The sequence below is a fragment of the Heteronotia binoei genome, chromosome 18 (assembly GCF_032191835.1).
Source record: "Heteronotia binoei isolate CCM8104 ecotype False Entrance Well chromosome 18, APGP_CSIRO_Hbin_v1, whole genome shotgun sequence".
NCBI classification, from domain to species: Eukaryota; Metazoa; Chordata; class Lepidosauria; order Squamata; family Gekkonidae; genus Heteronotia; species Heteronotia binoei.
Window position 1 is genome coordinate 50517499 of NC_083240.1, and position 16067 is coordinate 50533565.

The following is a 16067-nucleotide window of genomic DNA, read 5'->3' on the forward strand; positions in this document are numbered from 1 at the left end:
CTTGCATCTTTAGTAACTGATTATATGACAACCCTCTCTCTTCATCAGATTCAACCATTATTTTTATTACTTCTGCTGGTACTATCCATAATGGCTTTCTTTCATCACCATATTTCTTGTACTTTATCCATGTATTTAACAAATTATTTCTGATATAATGGTGAGAAAAAAAATCCATCTTTTTTTCCCCATAGTACATATAAGCATGCCAGCCGAATTTGTTTCCATGAGCTTCCAGCATTAAAAGTTTTTTATTTAACAACATCACCCAATCCTTTATCCATGCCAAACAAACTGCATTATGATATAATCTTAAATCTGGAAGCTGAAATCCTCCCCTCTCTTTAACATCTGTTAAAATTTTCATCTTGATCCTTGGTTTTTTCCCAGCCCATACAAATTCTGAAATCTTCCTTTGCCATTTATTAAATTGTTTACTGTCTTTCACAATCAGAATAGTTTGAAACAAATACATTATTCTTGGCAAAATGTTCATCTTAATTGCAGCAATCCTACCCAACAAAGACAAATTAAGTTTATTCCATTTCACCATATCTTCATCCATCTTACGCCATAACTTTTCATAATTGTTTTTGTACAAATCAATATTCTTCATTGTTATCTCTAAACCCAAATATTTAACTTTAGAGGTAACTTCACACCCCGTCAGACTCTGCAGTTCTTTCTGTTTATTTAGTTGCATATTTCTACAAAGAAATTTCGATTTTTCTTTACTTATGTAAAGTCCTGCCATTTCTCCATATTCTTTTATCTTAGCTAACAACAAAGGTATCACTTGTATTGGATTTTCAGTTATAAACATAATGTCATCCGCAAATGCTCTATATTTATAAGAGAATCCTCTGATTTTCAGTCCTATTTCTTTAACATCTTGTATTTGCCTTAGCAAAATTTCAAAAGTCATTATAAACAACAATGGTGAAAGCGGACATCCTTGTCTTGTACCTTTGCTCACCTTGATATCATTTGTAAGATCTGCATTTATACACAACTTTGCATGTTGTTCCATATATATTGCTTTTGTCATTCTTATAAAATGTTCTCTAAGATTTATCTTTTCCACTACTGCAAACATAAAGTCCCAGTTCAAATTATCAAAGGCTTTCTCTGCATCCACAAAAAATAATGCCACCTCTTTTTCTGGATGTTTCTCATAGTATTCTACAATATTTACAACTGTTCTTATATTGTCTCTTATTTGCCTTTTAGGGAGAAATCCAGCTTCATCTTCCTTTATAAAATTAATCAAATATTGTTTGAGTCATTCTGCCAAGATTCTTGTATATATCTTATAGTCATTGTTTAATAGTGAAATTGGTCTGTAATTCTTTACATGTGTGAAATCTCTATCTTCCTTAGGAATCAACAAGATTACAGCTTCTTTCCAAGTATTTGGAATCTTTCCTTTTGTTCTTATCGTATTCATCAATTTTTGCAATTTTGGTACTATCTTTTCTTTAAAGGTTTTATAAAATTTAGCTGTATATCCATCCGGCCCAGGAGCCTTACCCACTTTCATTACATTGATTGCTGCTTCAATTTCAATTTTTTCTATTGGATCATTCAAAATCTTTTTCATATATTCAGTCAAGGGTGCTATTTTAATATTTCATAAATACGCCTCCATTTTTTCTTATTTTTATTTTCACACCTTTGAATAGATTTGCATAATATTTGAAAAATCCCTTTTTATTGCTTCTTGCTCTACTATCTCTTTTCCATTAGCCACAATTTTATTAATAATTTTATTTTCTTTCTTTCTCTTCAATTGCCAGGCTAAATACTTTCCAGGTTTGTTCGCACCTTCAATCGATTTCTGTTGCAAATTTTTTAAATTCCATTCCAATTCTTTATTCAATAAATGTCTCATTTGAGTGTAATATAGTAATTTCCCTTATAATTTTCTTTTTCCCTGGTCTTTTTCTCAGTTCCCCTTCTTTTTTCTTTATTTCATTTTGAATGTCCAACATCTGTTTTTCTTTTGCCCTCTTATTTTTATTATTCAATGTAATCAATATTCCTCTCATTACCGCTTTGTAAGTATCCCAAACCGTCTGAAATTCTATATCATTTTTTTGGAAAAAAGCTGTGGTTTTCTTTTCTAGAAATGTCACAGTTTCTTTATCTTGTAACAAATCCTCATTTATTCTCATCTTCTTGTTTTCCTTTGCAATGTTGCAGCCCAAAATATTGGATTATGATCTGCACATATCTTTGGTAGAATCTCTACTTTTCTAGTTACGAGGCCCAAATTTTTAGAACCCCATAACATATCAATTCAAGAAAAAGTATTATGTCTTGCTGAAAAAAAGGTATAGTTGTCAAGTCGGCAGATTCAATAACGAGTCGTTGTTGAAACAAAATAACTAGTTTATTGATACTGTTGTTCTCAACCAGGCTAAGATTGAAAGACTAAGGATCATACAGTAGAATGCAATCATATAGGTACGCTTCAAAGGGATTCTTCAGGGAGGGGGGACTATGCAGGGCACATTCACACATTGATGTTACCAATTCGTTCTCAGGCCTGCTTTGGCCTTGAGGGTCACTGGCTCCAGACTCCCCCTGAGTCAAGCCTGAGAAGGCACAGATAAAGCTTTCACATATTCCCATTTCAAAGCAATACTATATAACAAAGAGGAGGAGGGGGGTAGGGAGAGTTTAAGCTAGCAGCAACTGAATGCAGTTTGGCTTTTACCCAGGATGCTCTTTGCCTGAGCCAAAGTTAGATACAGACTTGACCAGAGTTTTACACAGACTTGACATACTGCCCCCCTTAAGCCCCCTCCACCGCCCTGTCGGTTTTGTTTTGATGAAACCTTTTTATCAAATCTTTAGCTAATATGTCTTTTAGCTAAAAGATTTTTATCAAATCTTTAGCTAATATGTCTTTAGCTTAGAGCTTGCCCTTTAAAATGAGACTAATTTCGCCATTCTCCGACCTTCCTGAGCTTAAATATTGATTTAATATCTGACACCGTACTTAATAAATCTTTGATTAACTGAGCCTGCTGCGGTGGGGAGGGCGGGGTATAAATAAAATTTATTATTATTATTTATTATTATTAACGGGATGGGGTTTGATACTGAAATCCCATTTATCCCGCGAAAGTCTGTGCAAAGCCTAAGGCTTCCGTGTTTCTTCTTCCGGAAGAGGACTGAGGCAGCGTGAGGGGCTATAGCGGGTCTGATGGATCCTCTTTTGAGAGTTTTGTCAATAAACTTTCTCAATTCTGCCTTCTCAGCCCACCCCATGGAGTAGTTTTGCCTTTGGGAGTTCCTGCCTCGGGATCAATTCAATTGCGCAGTCCGTGCTGTGGTGGGGTGGCAGCTCGTTGGCTTCCTCCTCACTAAACACCCTCCGCAAGTCCCGATACTCTTTAGGTATCAACCTGATCTCCTCCACTGACACACACATAGTCTCATTCTTAGGGGGTGGGGTTGGCCCCCATTTTCCCAGCCAGTGATGGTGCGTACACCGTAAATCCGTAAAGTCTATAGTTTGCGCCCCCCACTGTATGTCCGGCTGGTGCCTAGCGAGCCAGCCCACCCTCAACACCACGTCGGAAGAGGAGGATGGATGACGAATACTTCAACCTCCCAATGTTCCTCAATCCCCACCGGCAGCCCCTGGGTCTCTTCTGTGCATGGCTCCCCCCTCATGGCCAACCCATCCATTTGTTCGAATAGGATTGGGTGGGGCAGGGTGGTCCGCGCCAATCCCAGGGCGTCCGCCAACCACGGGGTTATGATCTCTCGGGTGCACCCCAAATCGACCAAGGCCCGGGCGTGCATGAATCTTTTAAATCTTGGATTTAATAGAGTCAGGGGGACGAAAAGTAGGGACCCGGTTATTCTCACCCGTAATGTTGCCGTTAGTTCCAAGACCTGCTGCCCGGCACCCTTTAATGCAGGTCGTTCTCGTTTTCCGCCGGCTCGGGTTCCCACGTCTCGTCGCTCAGGTCATCAGCAATTATATTATCCTTGTTAGTCGCCATCGATATGGCGATGTTGCCCCGACTGGGCTCCCTGGGCTTCCCTGGTGTCTTCTTTGGGCCCACCGCCATCAGCTTCGGGTTCAGGGGGGGAGCTCGAGGTTTCTCCGGGCAATTTACGGCTAGGTGCCCTGGGTCTCCGCAGCGGTAACACTTTCAGCCCCCTGGTAGTTTGGGGGTCCCCCCCGGGGTTTGGGCTTTCTTCGCCTCTGGTTTTGCCCCCAACCGAGTCTCTCTTCCCCCGCTTTGCCCCTTGCTGCTGCTGGTGTTGCAGGGCTATGCGCTTCATGTTGGTCTCGACTTTCCCGGCTAGTTGTATCCACCCTACCAGCGTGGTCGGGTGGGCCTGGTGAAAGGCGTAGTCCAGCAGCCTCGCGTTGAGGCCCTGCTGGTAAGCTTCGATCTTTATCAATTCACTCCAACCTCGGACCCTTGCGCAGTGAGCCCTGAAATCTGCGGTGTACTCTCTCACCGTTTTCGACCCTTGTTGCATGTCATGTAGCGTGGTCAGGGCCCGAGTTTCTTGGAGAGGGTCTTCGTACTGGCGTAGCATCGCTTGCAGGAACCCTTCCACACTGGTCAGTTCGGGGGCCCGACTCTTGTACAGGCTCATGTAACATCTCCGGGCTGCGCCCTTCAGCTTCGATGTGAGATAGTCCACCCGGCTGGGTTCGTCAGGGAAGGTGTTTCCCCCAGTAGTGCATGTAGCTGTTGCCCTGGATCGTGACGTACTCAACCTCCTCTGGGTCTCCGTCAAATGTGATATCCAGCCCTTGGCCTCTCCCCCTGTCCCAAGGTCCTGGCCCCACGGGCCGCGGGGTGGGCAGCCCCGCTGGCGGCCCTGCTGGCGGTGCTGGCGGTGCCGCTGGTCCTGTTGGTGGTGCTGGGGGTGCTGCTGGTTCGCTGGGCGGCACGTCCGGCAGACCGGGCACTGGCGGTGGGCGAACCCGCAGCTGGTCAACCTGCCGTTGTACTTCTCTGGCGATGTGTACTGTGTCGGCTTGGATTTAATTCCGCAAATCCTTCGCCCAACCTCTCATCTCTTTCTGTATCTGCTCAAGGATTTCTTCCACTCTCGGGGGGTTCCCATTCTCTCCATGCGAGTCAGCCCCCCGGAATCGACCCTCCTCAGTTGCCCCTCGCTTCGGGTTATCGTTGCTTCCTGGGTTCTCGCCCTGGTCTGGCCTTGTGAGTAGTTTCTCGTATCAACCCAGCGCCTCGTCCATCAGGGTGGTGGAGGTGCGGGGCTTCCATCGCTTTGGGGTGAGGAAGATCGTCTGGAAGTGCAGTGGGCATCCTCCTGTGCCTCGAGTCCCAGTAACATGGGGGGGGTGTCCTTCGGCTCCTCCGCTTGTTCGGTAGGTTCTCCATTGTCCGGAAATTTTGCAGGCATCAAGCTTAAAAGTAGCCGGCACGGATAAACTCTTAAAAAATGGGTTCAGTTCCAAAATGTCAGACAATGGAACTTCAAATCAACCAGACTTCGAGTTGATACAAAGTTTTTGATTTATTCGAAAGTCCATAGCATCTGAATGAGGAAAGATTGGAACTGATACAGTGTTACATACAAGAACATGTCTTAAGGAATTAATGACAAAGCTTGCTATGCAAAAACCCACACATCTAAACATTACTAAACATTGCTAGGTCGGGGTGCAAGGTTTTACACGGGTACTTCTTCTTATCTCTTTGTTATTGCATCTTCACAGGAATGGCCGAATTGCCAGCCCTGAGGCCCTTATCTTCAAAGGAAGGTATCTTTTGTTAGTTACAGGGAAAGGAATGTTCACACCAATTGTTAGTAACATTCTGTGGCCTCTACTTTGATATGCAACAGGCTTTCTCATGGTTAGTAACTGTCAGAACTTGTAACTTTCCTATATGCTGTTAGCCCAAGCGACTCCATATTGAAATCCAATACTAACCCATGCAACTTTGCCACAGTAACTAACCAGCCCGCATTTTGTGTATGCCTGTGCATTTCAAACAAACTGTGCTCACTGGAGGGTGACAGATAGCCCAGGGTCAACATCTGCAGATGGCCTTTGAAGCCAGGCCGGCCTGAGCTTTCTCAGCGGGATTCCATCTTCCCTGCCTGATAACAAACCCTGAGAAACAGACTGTTGTCTCTACCCGTGTGAACGATCATTTTATTGTTGTCAACAGAATCACATAAAGTGCATCCAATGCTAGCTTTCGTTATCAGTGTTATTCTGTACCTTCAGCTCTGTAGTTCTCAATAAACGCCTATACTTTTGCAACTAAGTCTCGGGCCTTACTTGAAGTTCTGACAGTTCTGACAGTAACAAGGCTAGGAAAATGGAGTCAGTAAGGCTAAGCATTTACTGTAGTTATATTCCAGTGTCTGACAGAGGGGGGCAATTGCCCTGGTAAGTTAGCTTCCTGTGCACTATGCAAAATCTTGTGTACTTGGGGCAGGGTGTGGTGTGTGTGTGTGGGTAGTGAGCAATTGAGGATGCTTAGCCATGTTTCTGCTCATTCCTTAGTGCATCTGCTTCCTGCACGGAGCCTTTCATGCTGGGAAAGGAAAAAAGTGCCAGTTTTTACTCCCCCCCCCAATAGAAATATGTAGATCTGGCCCTGCTGCTTCTGCCCCCCCTCGCTTGGAAGCAATTTGGTGGGAGGGGAGGGCAGCGGCAGAGAGGCAGGGAGGGAGGGCAGGGGGAAGGTCATGTGGGGCATCAGTGCCTCCCCCTGAAAAATGTGAATGCCCTCTGACTTCCAAATCCTGGCCCTGCCTCTTGTAACTGGTTTGAAAGGTTCATTAATCTCAGAATTTGTGTTGTTGTTCTTAATTTCTTTTTAGATTGCATCCATATCAGAAATACAGTAATTTAGGTCTGGAATTACTGGTAGTCTTGTTGTGTTCTGCCATTTATAATTATTCCTGCCTTGAAAATACGTTATTGAAAAATGAGTTACAAATTTTCAAAATATGTAAAAAGAAAACAATATGCTGTAAATAGATTGTGCAGCCAAGAAAGTGCTTTGTGTCTTCTAATACATTCTCAGTGAGAATCATCTTTGGGAGATAAAATGAGGGAGGGCCTATGCAGCTGAAGGTCTGTGATTCCTCCTCCACACCAATCATTCTCCTAGGATTTTTGTCTTTAAAATGTAGAATAATAAACAACAGAGAGAGGGGCATTCAGCTAGAGAGACAAATGTGTCATGATAACAAATGATTGTTCACTAGAACTCAACCAGTTTTGGCTCTAATATTGCAGACTGAGGGCCTTCGGTGGGTGAAAAGCAACAGGCTATGCTGAAGAAGATGCCTGCAATGTTCTGCAGCACAAGTATGGACCTCCTCATGGCTCAGAACTTTCTGGAAACAGATGGCAATGGATACGTGGTTGGATATGATTGTGGAAGAAAACGATTTTAAGAGAGTGAAAGTTCTAAGATCATGAGATGAACCGATGGGAGGACATAGCAGAAGGCTTCAAGGCCATTCCCAAGGTGTGAAAGAGCCCCATTTCATCACAAGAGGGGCATGGCCAAACCTTTTTTCAAACCACAGAAGTTTCTTCGCAGGACTCAGTGTCTGCTTTTTTTCCTCACAGCAGCTTACCTGATGGCTGGCAGTCTTTTGCTTCTGCAGCGCTCTCGCTTGGTGCTCCAACAAAGTTCTCATGGGACTTCTGGAAATCAGCCCCTGCCTGTAGCAGACTTCATGCTCAGTGCTGGGAACACAGACAGCAGACAACGCCCTCAGTCTCATTTAAGCCTCCTGGTAAACATGGAACAGCTCCATGGGCCAGCACCAGACCATAAGTATGGGCCACGGTGGTTGATGTATCGTAATTCAGAACTGAGACAGTTACGAAGGAGGTGGTTTCTCAGGTTCATCAATGAACAGGAGCCAGCACAGGCTACAGAGGTGAAAGCAGGGAAGCCAGCATCTGGAGGCAGAGGTGAGAGGGTTTCTGCCTTTCCAGTGGGAGGAGGGAAAATAGAGCACAAATGGTTAAAGGTGCTTTAGAGACATTCTTTGGGTTTCCCCCATTTCAGAAACCACATGGGGAGAGATTCTTTTCGGTGGTAGTTCCTCACTTATGGGAATCCTTCCCCAGATGTATTAGGATGCCACTCCTTTAGGTTCTATGTTAAAACTTGTAAAAATAATTGGATGATTTGGCTGCTCTTGACTTTACATTATTTAATCTATAATGGCTTGAGCAGTTCTATGCTTGTGTGCCACTCTGTATTATAATTGTATTATTTTTCATTTGACAATGAAAGGACATTGAAAGGTGAGGGCATATGAGTTGAGTTGGAAAGCTGGGTCAGGATCAAAAGAACTAACTTGCTGTTTGTGCAAAGCCAAAAACATGGGGGGGGGGGGGCGGAATTTGCAAACATTTTTGCAGCACAAATCCTCCTTTTGAGCAGTCATTTAAATTAGTTATTGCAAAGGGGTTACTGAAAGATCAGCTATGAAAGGAATATTAAGTGTGGTGGCAACAGTCAAATTTAAGATTGGGGCAAAATCCAAAAGGGAAATAAATCAACTGTTTCCAGTAGTTACATGCTAACACAAATTAAACAGATTGTGAAATTATCTTCTTGTATCAGAAAATTAAATAACCTTATTTATAGCGAATGTGTTAATTTCTGTAGGGTTGATTGTGGTATGAAACTTCCCTCCTCTCCTTACTCTGCAGTGCATGCCCCCCCTCCCAAGAACCTCCAGAGGACCCCCAGGAATAATGTTGCCTCCAGCAGGGGGCAGAAAGGGCATTGTCCCCTTGTCCAGAGGACAGGGGTTTTTTTTAACTAGCAGAAGACTAGTATTGAACCCAGTATACTGAAAGAAGAATTACAGAAATTTGCATTATAATCATTTCTGTCTTTTTAAATTTTATATATTTATGTAGTAGTGATGATGATGATGATGAAAGACAGGTCCAAGGATCATAGAAACATAGAGCTGGAAGGGACTTACAGGGTCATCTAGTCCAACCCCCTGCACAATGCAGGAAATTCATAAATACATCTTCCCACACCCCCAGTAACTTCTGTTCCATGACCAGAAGATGGCACAAAATCTCCAGGAACCTTCGCCAAATTGGCCTGGTCTGAAGAAAAATTGCTTCCTGACCCCCAAAGTAGCAATCAGCATTTCTCTGGGGGTTCAAGACAGGGACACAACAAGTAAGCACTGAAACAACCCTTCCTGCTCTCCCTCTCATGGCCTTCTTAAATTCACAGAATCAGCATTGCTGTCAGATGGCCATCTTGGCTCCCCTGTGCAAGCACCAGTCATTTCCGATTCTGGGGTGACGTCGCATCACGACGTTTTCACAGCAGACTTTTAGGGTGGTTTGCCACTGCCTTCCCCAGTCATCTACACTTCCCCCCCCCCCCCCCAGCAAGCTGGCTACTCATTTTACCGACCTCAGAAGGATGGAAGGCAGAGTCAACCTTGAGCCAGTTATGTCAGAACTTGTAACTTCCTTACATGATGTTAGCCATATTGACTCCATATTGTAACCCAATACTAACACATAATGCTTTGCCTCTGTAACTAACACAAAATGCTCTGCATTTCAAACACCCTGTGATCACTGGAGGGTGACAGATAACCCCTGGTCAACATCTGCAGGTGGCCCTTTGAAGCCAGGCGGAGCAGGCCCTCTCAGCGGGACTGCATCCTCCCCTCTGATAACAACTCCTGAGAACGAGACACTTGTCTGTAAACCGTGTGAAAGATTGCTTTATTGTTGCTGTCTTAACCGCATAAAATGTAACTAGATGCCAGGCTCAGGCATCAGTGTTATCTTGAAGCTCCAGCACTGTAGTTCTCGAATAAATGCCTATACTTTGCAACAAGTTTTGGGTCTTGTTTGACGTTCTGCCAGTTCTGACATTATAACACTGAACCCATTATTCTGGGACTTATCCGAACTGGCAACCTGGCCGAATGGCGGCAAAGGCTCCAGACAACGGAGAGCCCAGCACACCCCCGGAGGAGAGGCCGTTAGAGCCCGGGGTGAACGTGGTGAGACGCAAGATCAAAGACCCCGCGCACTTCTCCACAAACGCCTTCCCCTCGCGGAGTTGGAGCCCGAGAAAATCCACCGCCGCCATGGACGCCGCGGACGTGAGATACCGGGCACTTGCCACCGGCATGGGGGGAGACGAAGAGGATCCAGGCTGGGACAAAGGCACCGTCCCTGGCGGAGGGGACCCGATCCGAGCCCTCCGCAACGAGTTGTTCGACTGGGTGAGAGACATTCACAACCAAGTCCACATGTCCAGGGTGCAGATGGCGGAAGAAATGCAGCAACAGATGGGCACACTGCACGACCAGATCCGCGCCCTGCAAAAGGCTCTACCGGCCGCCCCGGCAGGCCCGCCCGGAGGGGGGCCCGTGCCACCACCAGCCCCGGCGCCCCCGGCCCCTCTGCCTACGGGGCCAGGTGACGGAGGGGGAGGAGGCCCTGCGGGGCCGCCAGCCCCGGCCCCTCCAGTGCCAGCGCTGGCCGGGCCCCCACCACCTGCACCGGGAGTTCCAGGGGTCCCCGCCGCACCACCGGTCCCCGGGGGCCCCACCGCTCCAGTGCCCCCGGCACCGGCACCGGGCCCCGCCGCTCCGGCCCCAGCGGGACCGCCACCTGCCACACCCGGGGGTCCAGGGGGAGGCGAAGGAGGGGGAGCCCGGGAACTGAAGATCACCTTCGACGGAGACGGGGACGAGGTGGAGTACTTCACCATCCAGTGCAACAACTTTTTTACGCACTGGGGAGCAAGCTACCCCACGGAGGCGAGCCGCGTGGATCACATCGCCTCAAAACTGAAGGGGGCCGCGAGGAAGTGGTACGTGGGGCTGTACACCGGGCGCAAACCCGAACTGGCCACGGTGGCCGACTTCGTCCAGGCGATGCTCCGGCAGTACGGGGACCCCCTCCGAGAAGAGAAGGCCATCGAGGCTCTCCAGAGGATCGAGCAGGGAAACCGTACCACCCGCGAGTATGCTACCGAATTCATGGGCCACTGTGCGGCAGCGAGAGGATGGAGCGAAGTCATGAAGTACACCGCCTTCAAGAACGGGCTGAACGCGAACATCCTCGACAGGTGCTACCACCAAGGATGACCCGACACCTTGGTCAGCTGGATCCAACTGGCCAGAGAAGTGGAAACCAACCTGCAACACGTCGGGATGCGCCACCAGCAGCAACTGGGGAAGAAGGGGGGGAAGCCAGCCCAAGCCACCAGCAAGCCTGAGGGGAAGCGGTCCCCCACCACCTCCACTCCCGTGGCGACCAGCAGGAAATGCTTCAGGTGCGGAGACCCGGGGCACATCGCCGCCAACTGCCCCGTGAAGCCCCCGCCAACCCCCACCCCGTCCAAGCTGTTCGCGGGCACCCCGAAGAAGGGAGGAGGCCGCACCAAGGAGCCCAGTCGGGGCGCCGTCGCCACTTCCATGGCGATTGACGAGGAGGTTACCACCATTGCCGAGTCGAGCGAGGAGGCGTGGGACCAAGAGTCGGCGGAAAACGACAACGACCTGCTTTAATCGGTGCCGCAAAGCAGGTCTGGGAGACACCGGCACCAATGACGGTGAGAGTTACCGGGGAACTTTTATTCATGGCAGTGACAATGTTGAACCCCAGTCTAAAACGCTTTATGCACGCCCGAGCCCTAATAGACTCCGGGTGCACCAGGGACATCATCACCCCGCGGCTGGTAGAGGCCCTCGGCCTAACCCGGTCCCCCCTGCCCCACCCAATCCTATTCGAACAGATGGATGGGTCAGTAATGAAAGGGGAACCGTGCACCCATGAGATCCAAGCAGTTCCAGTAGGGACGGAGGACCACTGGGGGATAGAGACTTTCGTGATAGCCCCTTCCTCCTCCTTCGACATAGTAGTGGGGGCGGGGTGGCTATCGCAGCACCAGCCGGACATACGATAGGAAGAACAAATCGTGCGCTTCCCCGACTGGTGGTGCGAGCACCACCACTGGTGGCCCGAGTGGGGACCCAAGGCACCGCCTCGAAACGAGAGGCTCTGCCTTACGATAGAAGAGGTGGGATCGATCCCGGCGGAATACAGGGATCTGAAGAAAGCCTTTAGCGAGCAAGAGGCGGATGAACTCCCCCCACACTGCCCCACAGACTGCGCCATCGAACTGATACCAGGGCAAGAACTGCCAAAGGCCAAATTGTACTCCATGTGTTGGGCGGAGAAAGCGGAACTGAAAAAGTTTATTGACAAGAACTTGAAACGGGGGTTCATCAGGCCGGCCACGGCCCCCCACGCTGCCCCCGTCCTATTCCGCAAGAAGAAGGACGGTAGTCTGAGACTTTGCACAGATTTTCGCGGGATAAACGGGATTTCTATGTCCAATGCCTACCCGATCCCGCTGATAAAAGACCTGCTGAGCACAGTGGCCGAGTGCAAGGTGTTCACCAAACTCGACCTCCGCGATGTGTACTTCAGCGTGCGGATCAAAGAGGGCGATGAGTGGAAAACGGCGTTCAACATGCCAATGGGACAATTTGAATATTTGGTGATGCCGTTCGGACTGCAGGGGGCACCCGGGGTTTTTATGAACTTTATCAATGAAGTGTTAAGAGAATATTTGTACAAGGGGGTGGTGGTTTATCTTGATGACATCATTATTTACTCAAAAGACCTGGAATCACATGTACCGTTAGTGAGAAAAGTGTTAACCACCCTGTACCAAAACAAACTGTATGCTAAGCTAACGAAGTGTGAGTTCCACAAGACGGAACTGGACTACCTGGGTTTCCAAGTGTCGGGGGAAGGGTTAGCGATGGACCCCGCGAAAATACAGGCGGTCCTAGACTGGGAGCCACCCCGAACCCGACGGCAGCTGCAATCATTCCTCGGGTTCGCAAATTTTTTCCGCGGGTTCATCAAGGGGTTCGCCCAGGTCATGCTGCCCCTTACGGAACTCCTCAAAACAAAGGGGAAGGGGGAGGAAGCTAAAAAACCCGGCGCGCGCCTGACATGGTCGCCTGAGTGCCAACGCGCCTTCGATGAGCTCAAACGATTATTCACTTCTGAACCAGTCCTCGCCCACCCCAATGAGCTAAAACCCTTCGTGGTACAATGCGATGCTTCTGACGTTGCGGTGGGGGCCATATTAATGCAGAGGGACGATGAGGGGGGGCTCCGACCCTGCGCATACATCTCGCACAAATGCTCGAACGAACAGAGAAACTGGTCGGTGTGGGACAAGGAAGCGTTTGCGGTTACGTTTGCTTTAAAAACATGGCGATCGTGGTTAGAAGGGGCGCGAGTCCCGTTTGAAATTTGGACCGATCGCAAAAATCTAGAAGCCCTGACCGGCCGCCGCAAACTAACCGCAAAACAGATACGATGGGCGGGCTTTTTCGCCAAATTTGACTTTGTGTTGAAACACATTCCTGGAACAAAAAATTTCTTAGCCGACGCATTGTCGCGCATGCCCCAACACGACAGCCAAAAAGAGGAAGTAATAGACTCCCTCATCCCCCCTTCATCAGTGGCAGGGGGAGTCACAACCCGATCCGGAAAGCAAACAGGGGCCCCTGAACCGAAGGAGAAAGAACGATTCATGGCCGAGACGGAAGCGGACGGAGGGGAGCGGCCAGAAGGAATAGAGAAGGGGGAGGGGGGACTTTGGTTCTACAAAGGGAAAATTTACGTGCCCAAAAGCCTTAGAAAAGAAGTGCTTGAGCAGTGCCACTCCAGCCGCCTAGCGGGGCACTTTGGCTATGTGAAAACTCTGAACCTACTAAACAGACAGTTCTGGTGGCCCCACCTAAAGAAAGACGTATCAGAGTTCGTGGGCTCCTGCCCAACATGCATCATGGCCAAACGAAGGGGGGGGGGGAAACCACCCGGCCACCTAGTACCCCTCCCCACGGCCACCAGACCGTGGTCGGTCGTGTCAATGGATTTCATAGTCGAACTGCCCCCCTCGCAAGGGAAGACAGTAATCCTGGTGGTGGTGGACACATTCTCCAAACAGGCTCATTTCATCCCCTGCAAGAAGTTGCCCAATGCCAAAAAACTAGCGCAGCTATTTTTTAACCACATGGTCCGCCTACACTCGTTCCCCGACAAGGTCATTAGCGACCGCAGGCCTCAGTTCGTTGCCAACTTCTGGTGGGAGTTCTGTAAGATCACCGGGATGGAACAGGGGCTCAGCTCAGCCTATCACCCTCAGACGGACGGACAGACGGAGAGGGTGAACGGGCTGCTAGAGCAATATCTCCGGTGCTTCATCAACTACCAGCAAACAAACTGGGTGGAATTATTAGCCTTCGCAGAATATGGGTACAACAACAGCCTCCATAGCTCCACCAAGACTTCCCCTTTTCAGATAGTGAGCGGGTACGAAGGGAAGCCCTTTCCACACCTCCCCTTGCCAGCAGGGTCCCCCGAGCAGACCTCTTGTCAACAATGGTGGGAGGGAATACGTAAAGGGTGGAAAGTGATTCAAGAAAACCTGGACGAGGCCAAGGAAGAATATAAGCGGCACTTCGACAAAAAGCACTCCCCCAGTGGGAGTTCAAGGAAGGGGAGAAGTTATTTCTGTCAACCAAAAACCTCCCTCTCCCTCAAGCGTGCCGCAAGCTGGCCTACAAGTATCTGGGGCCCTTCAAAATAAAAAGGGTAATTAACAAAGTGACTGTAGAGTTGGAATTACCCAAACTACTGAGTAAGATCCACCCTGTTTTTCATTGCAGCCTTCTTCGCAAAGATCCTGGAGCTACATCCTGGCACCCTCGCCCTCCAGAGCCACCTCCTACTCGAGTGAAGGGCCAGAGCCACCATGAGGTGCAGGAGATACTGGACTCAGTAGTCAGGCGAGGGGTACTGTACTACCTCATCAGGTGGAAGTACTTTCCCCCGAGCTGTAACGAATGGGTCAAAGCTAGCGATGTATCGGCTCCCCAATTACTCAAGAAATTCCACCTGCTGTACCCGCACAAGACCAAGGCGAAAAGCTTAGGGGGGGCAGCATGTCAGAACTTGTAACTTCCTTACATGATGTTAGCCATACTGACTCCATATTGTAACCCAATACTAACACATAATGCTTTGCCTCTGTAACTAACACAAAATGCTCTGCATTTCAAACACCCTGTGATCACTGGAGGGTGACAGATAACCCCTGGTCAACATCTGCAGGTGGCCCTTTGAAGCCAGGCGGAGCAGGCCCTCTCAGCGGGACTGCATCCTCCCCTCTGATAACAACTCCTGAGAACGAGACACTTGTCTGTAAACCGTGAGAAAGATTGCTTTATTGTTGCTGTCTTAACCGCATAAAATGTAACTAGATGCCAGGCTCAGGCATCAGTGTTATCTTGAAGCTCCAGCACTGTAGTTCTCGAATAAATGCCTATACTTTGCAACAAGTTTTGGGTCTTGTTTGACGTTCTGCCAGTTCTGACAGGTTACTGAACCCGGCTTCTGCTGGGATCAAAGTCAGGTTGTGAGCAGAGAGCTCAGTCTGCAGTCCTGCAGCTTTACCACTCTGTGCCACAGGGCTGCTTGGCTCTCCTTAAAAACCTCCAAAATGCCAAAAACTCTTTCATAGAATCATAGAGTTGGAAGGGACCTCCAGGGTCATCTAGTACAACTCCCTGCACAATGCAGGAAACCCACAAATACCTACCCCAAATTCACAGGATCTTCATCGCTGTCAGATGGCCATCTAGCCTCTGTTGAAAAACCTCCAAGGAAAGAGAGCCCACCACCTCCTGAGGAAGCTTGTTCCATTGAGGAATTGCTCTAATGGTCAGGAAGTTCTTCCTAATGTTGAGCCTCTTTTGATTTAATTTCAACCCATTAGTTCTGGTCCTACCTTTTGCGGTCACAGAAAACAATTTCACACTATCCTCTAGATGATAGCTCTTCAAGTACTTGAAGATGGTGATCATATCACCTCTCAACCGCCTCCTCTCCAGGCTAAACATCCCCAGCTCCTTCAACCTTTCTTCATAGGACTTAGTCTCCAGACCCCTCACCATCTTTGTCGCCCTCCTCTGGACCCGTTCCAGTTTGT

The 16067-nt window shown here is 48.4% G+C and overlaps 1 protein-coding gene across 2 annotated transcripts in view; it reads left to right on the plus strand.

Annotated features, from left to right (window-relative positions):
• Positions 1-7266: 7266 nt before the first annotated feature.
• The window catches only part of WSCD1 (WSC domain containing 1), a 147677-nt gene continuing 138876 nt past the window's right edge, over positions 7267-16067 (plus strand). For both annotated transcript variants that reach the window (XM_060259396.1, XM_060259397.1), the window contains exon 1: positions 7267-7954. In XM_060259396.1, the coding sequence (XP_060115379.1) occupies positions 7534-7954 (421 nt within the window). In that variant the 5' untranslated portion in view covers positions 7267-7533. The remainder of the gene's footprint in view (positions 7955-16067) is intronic.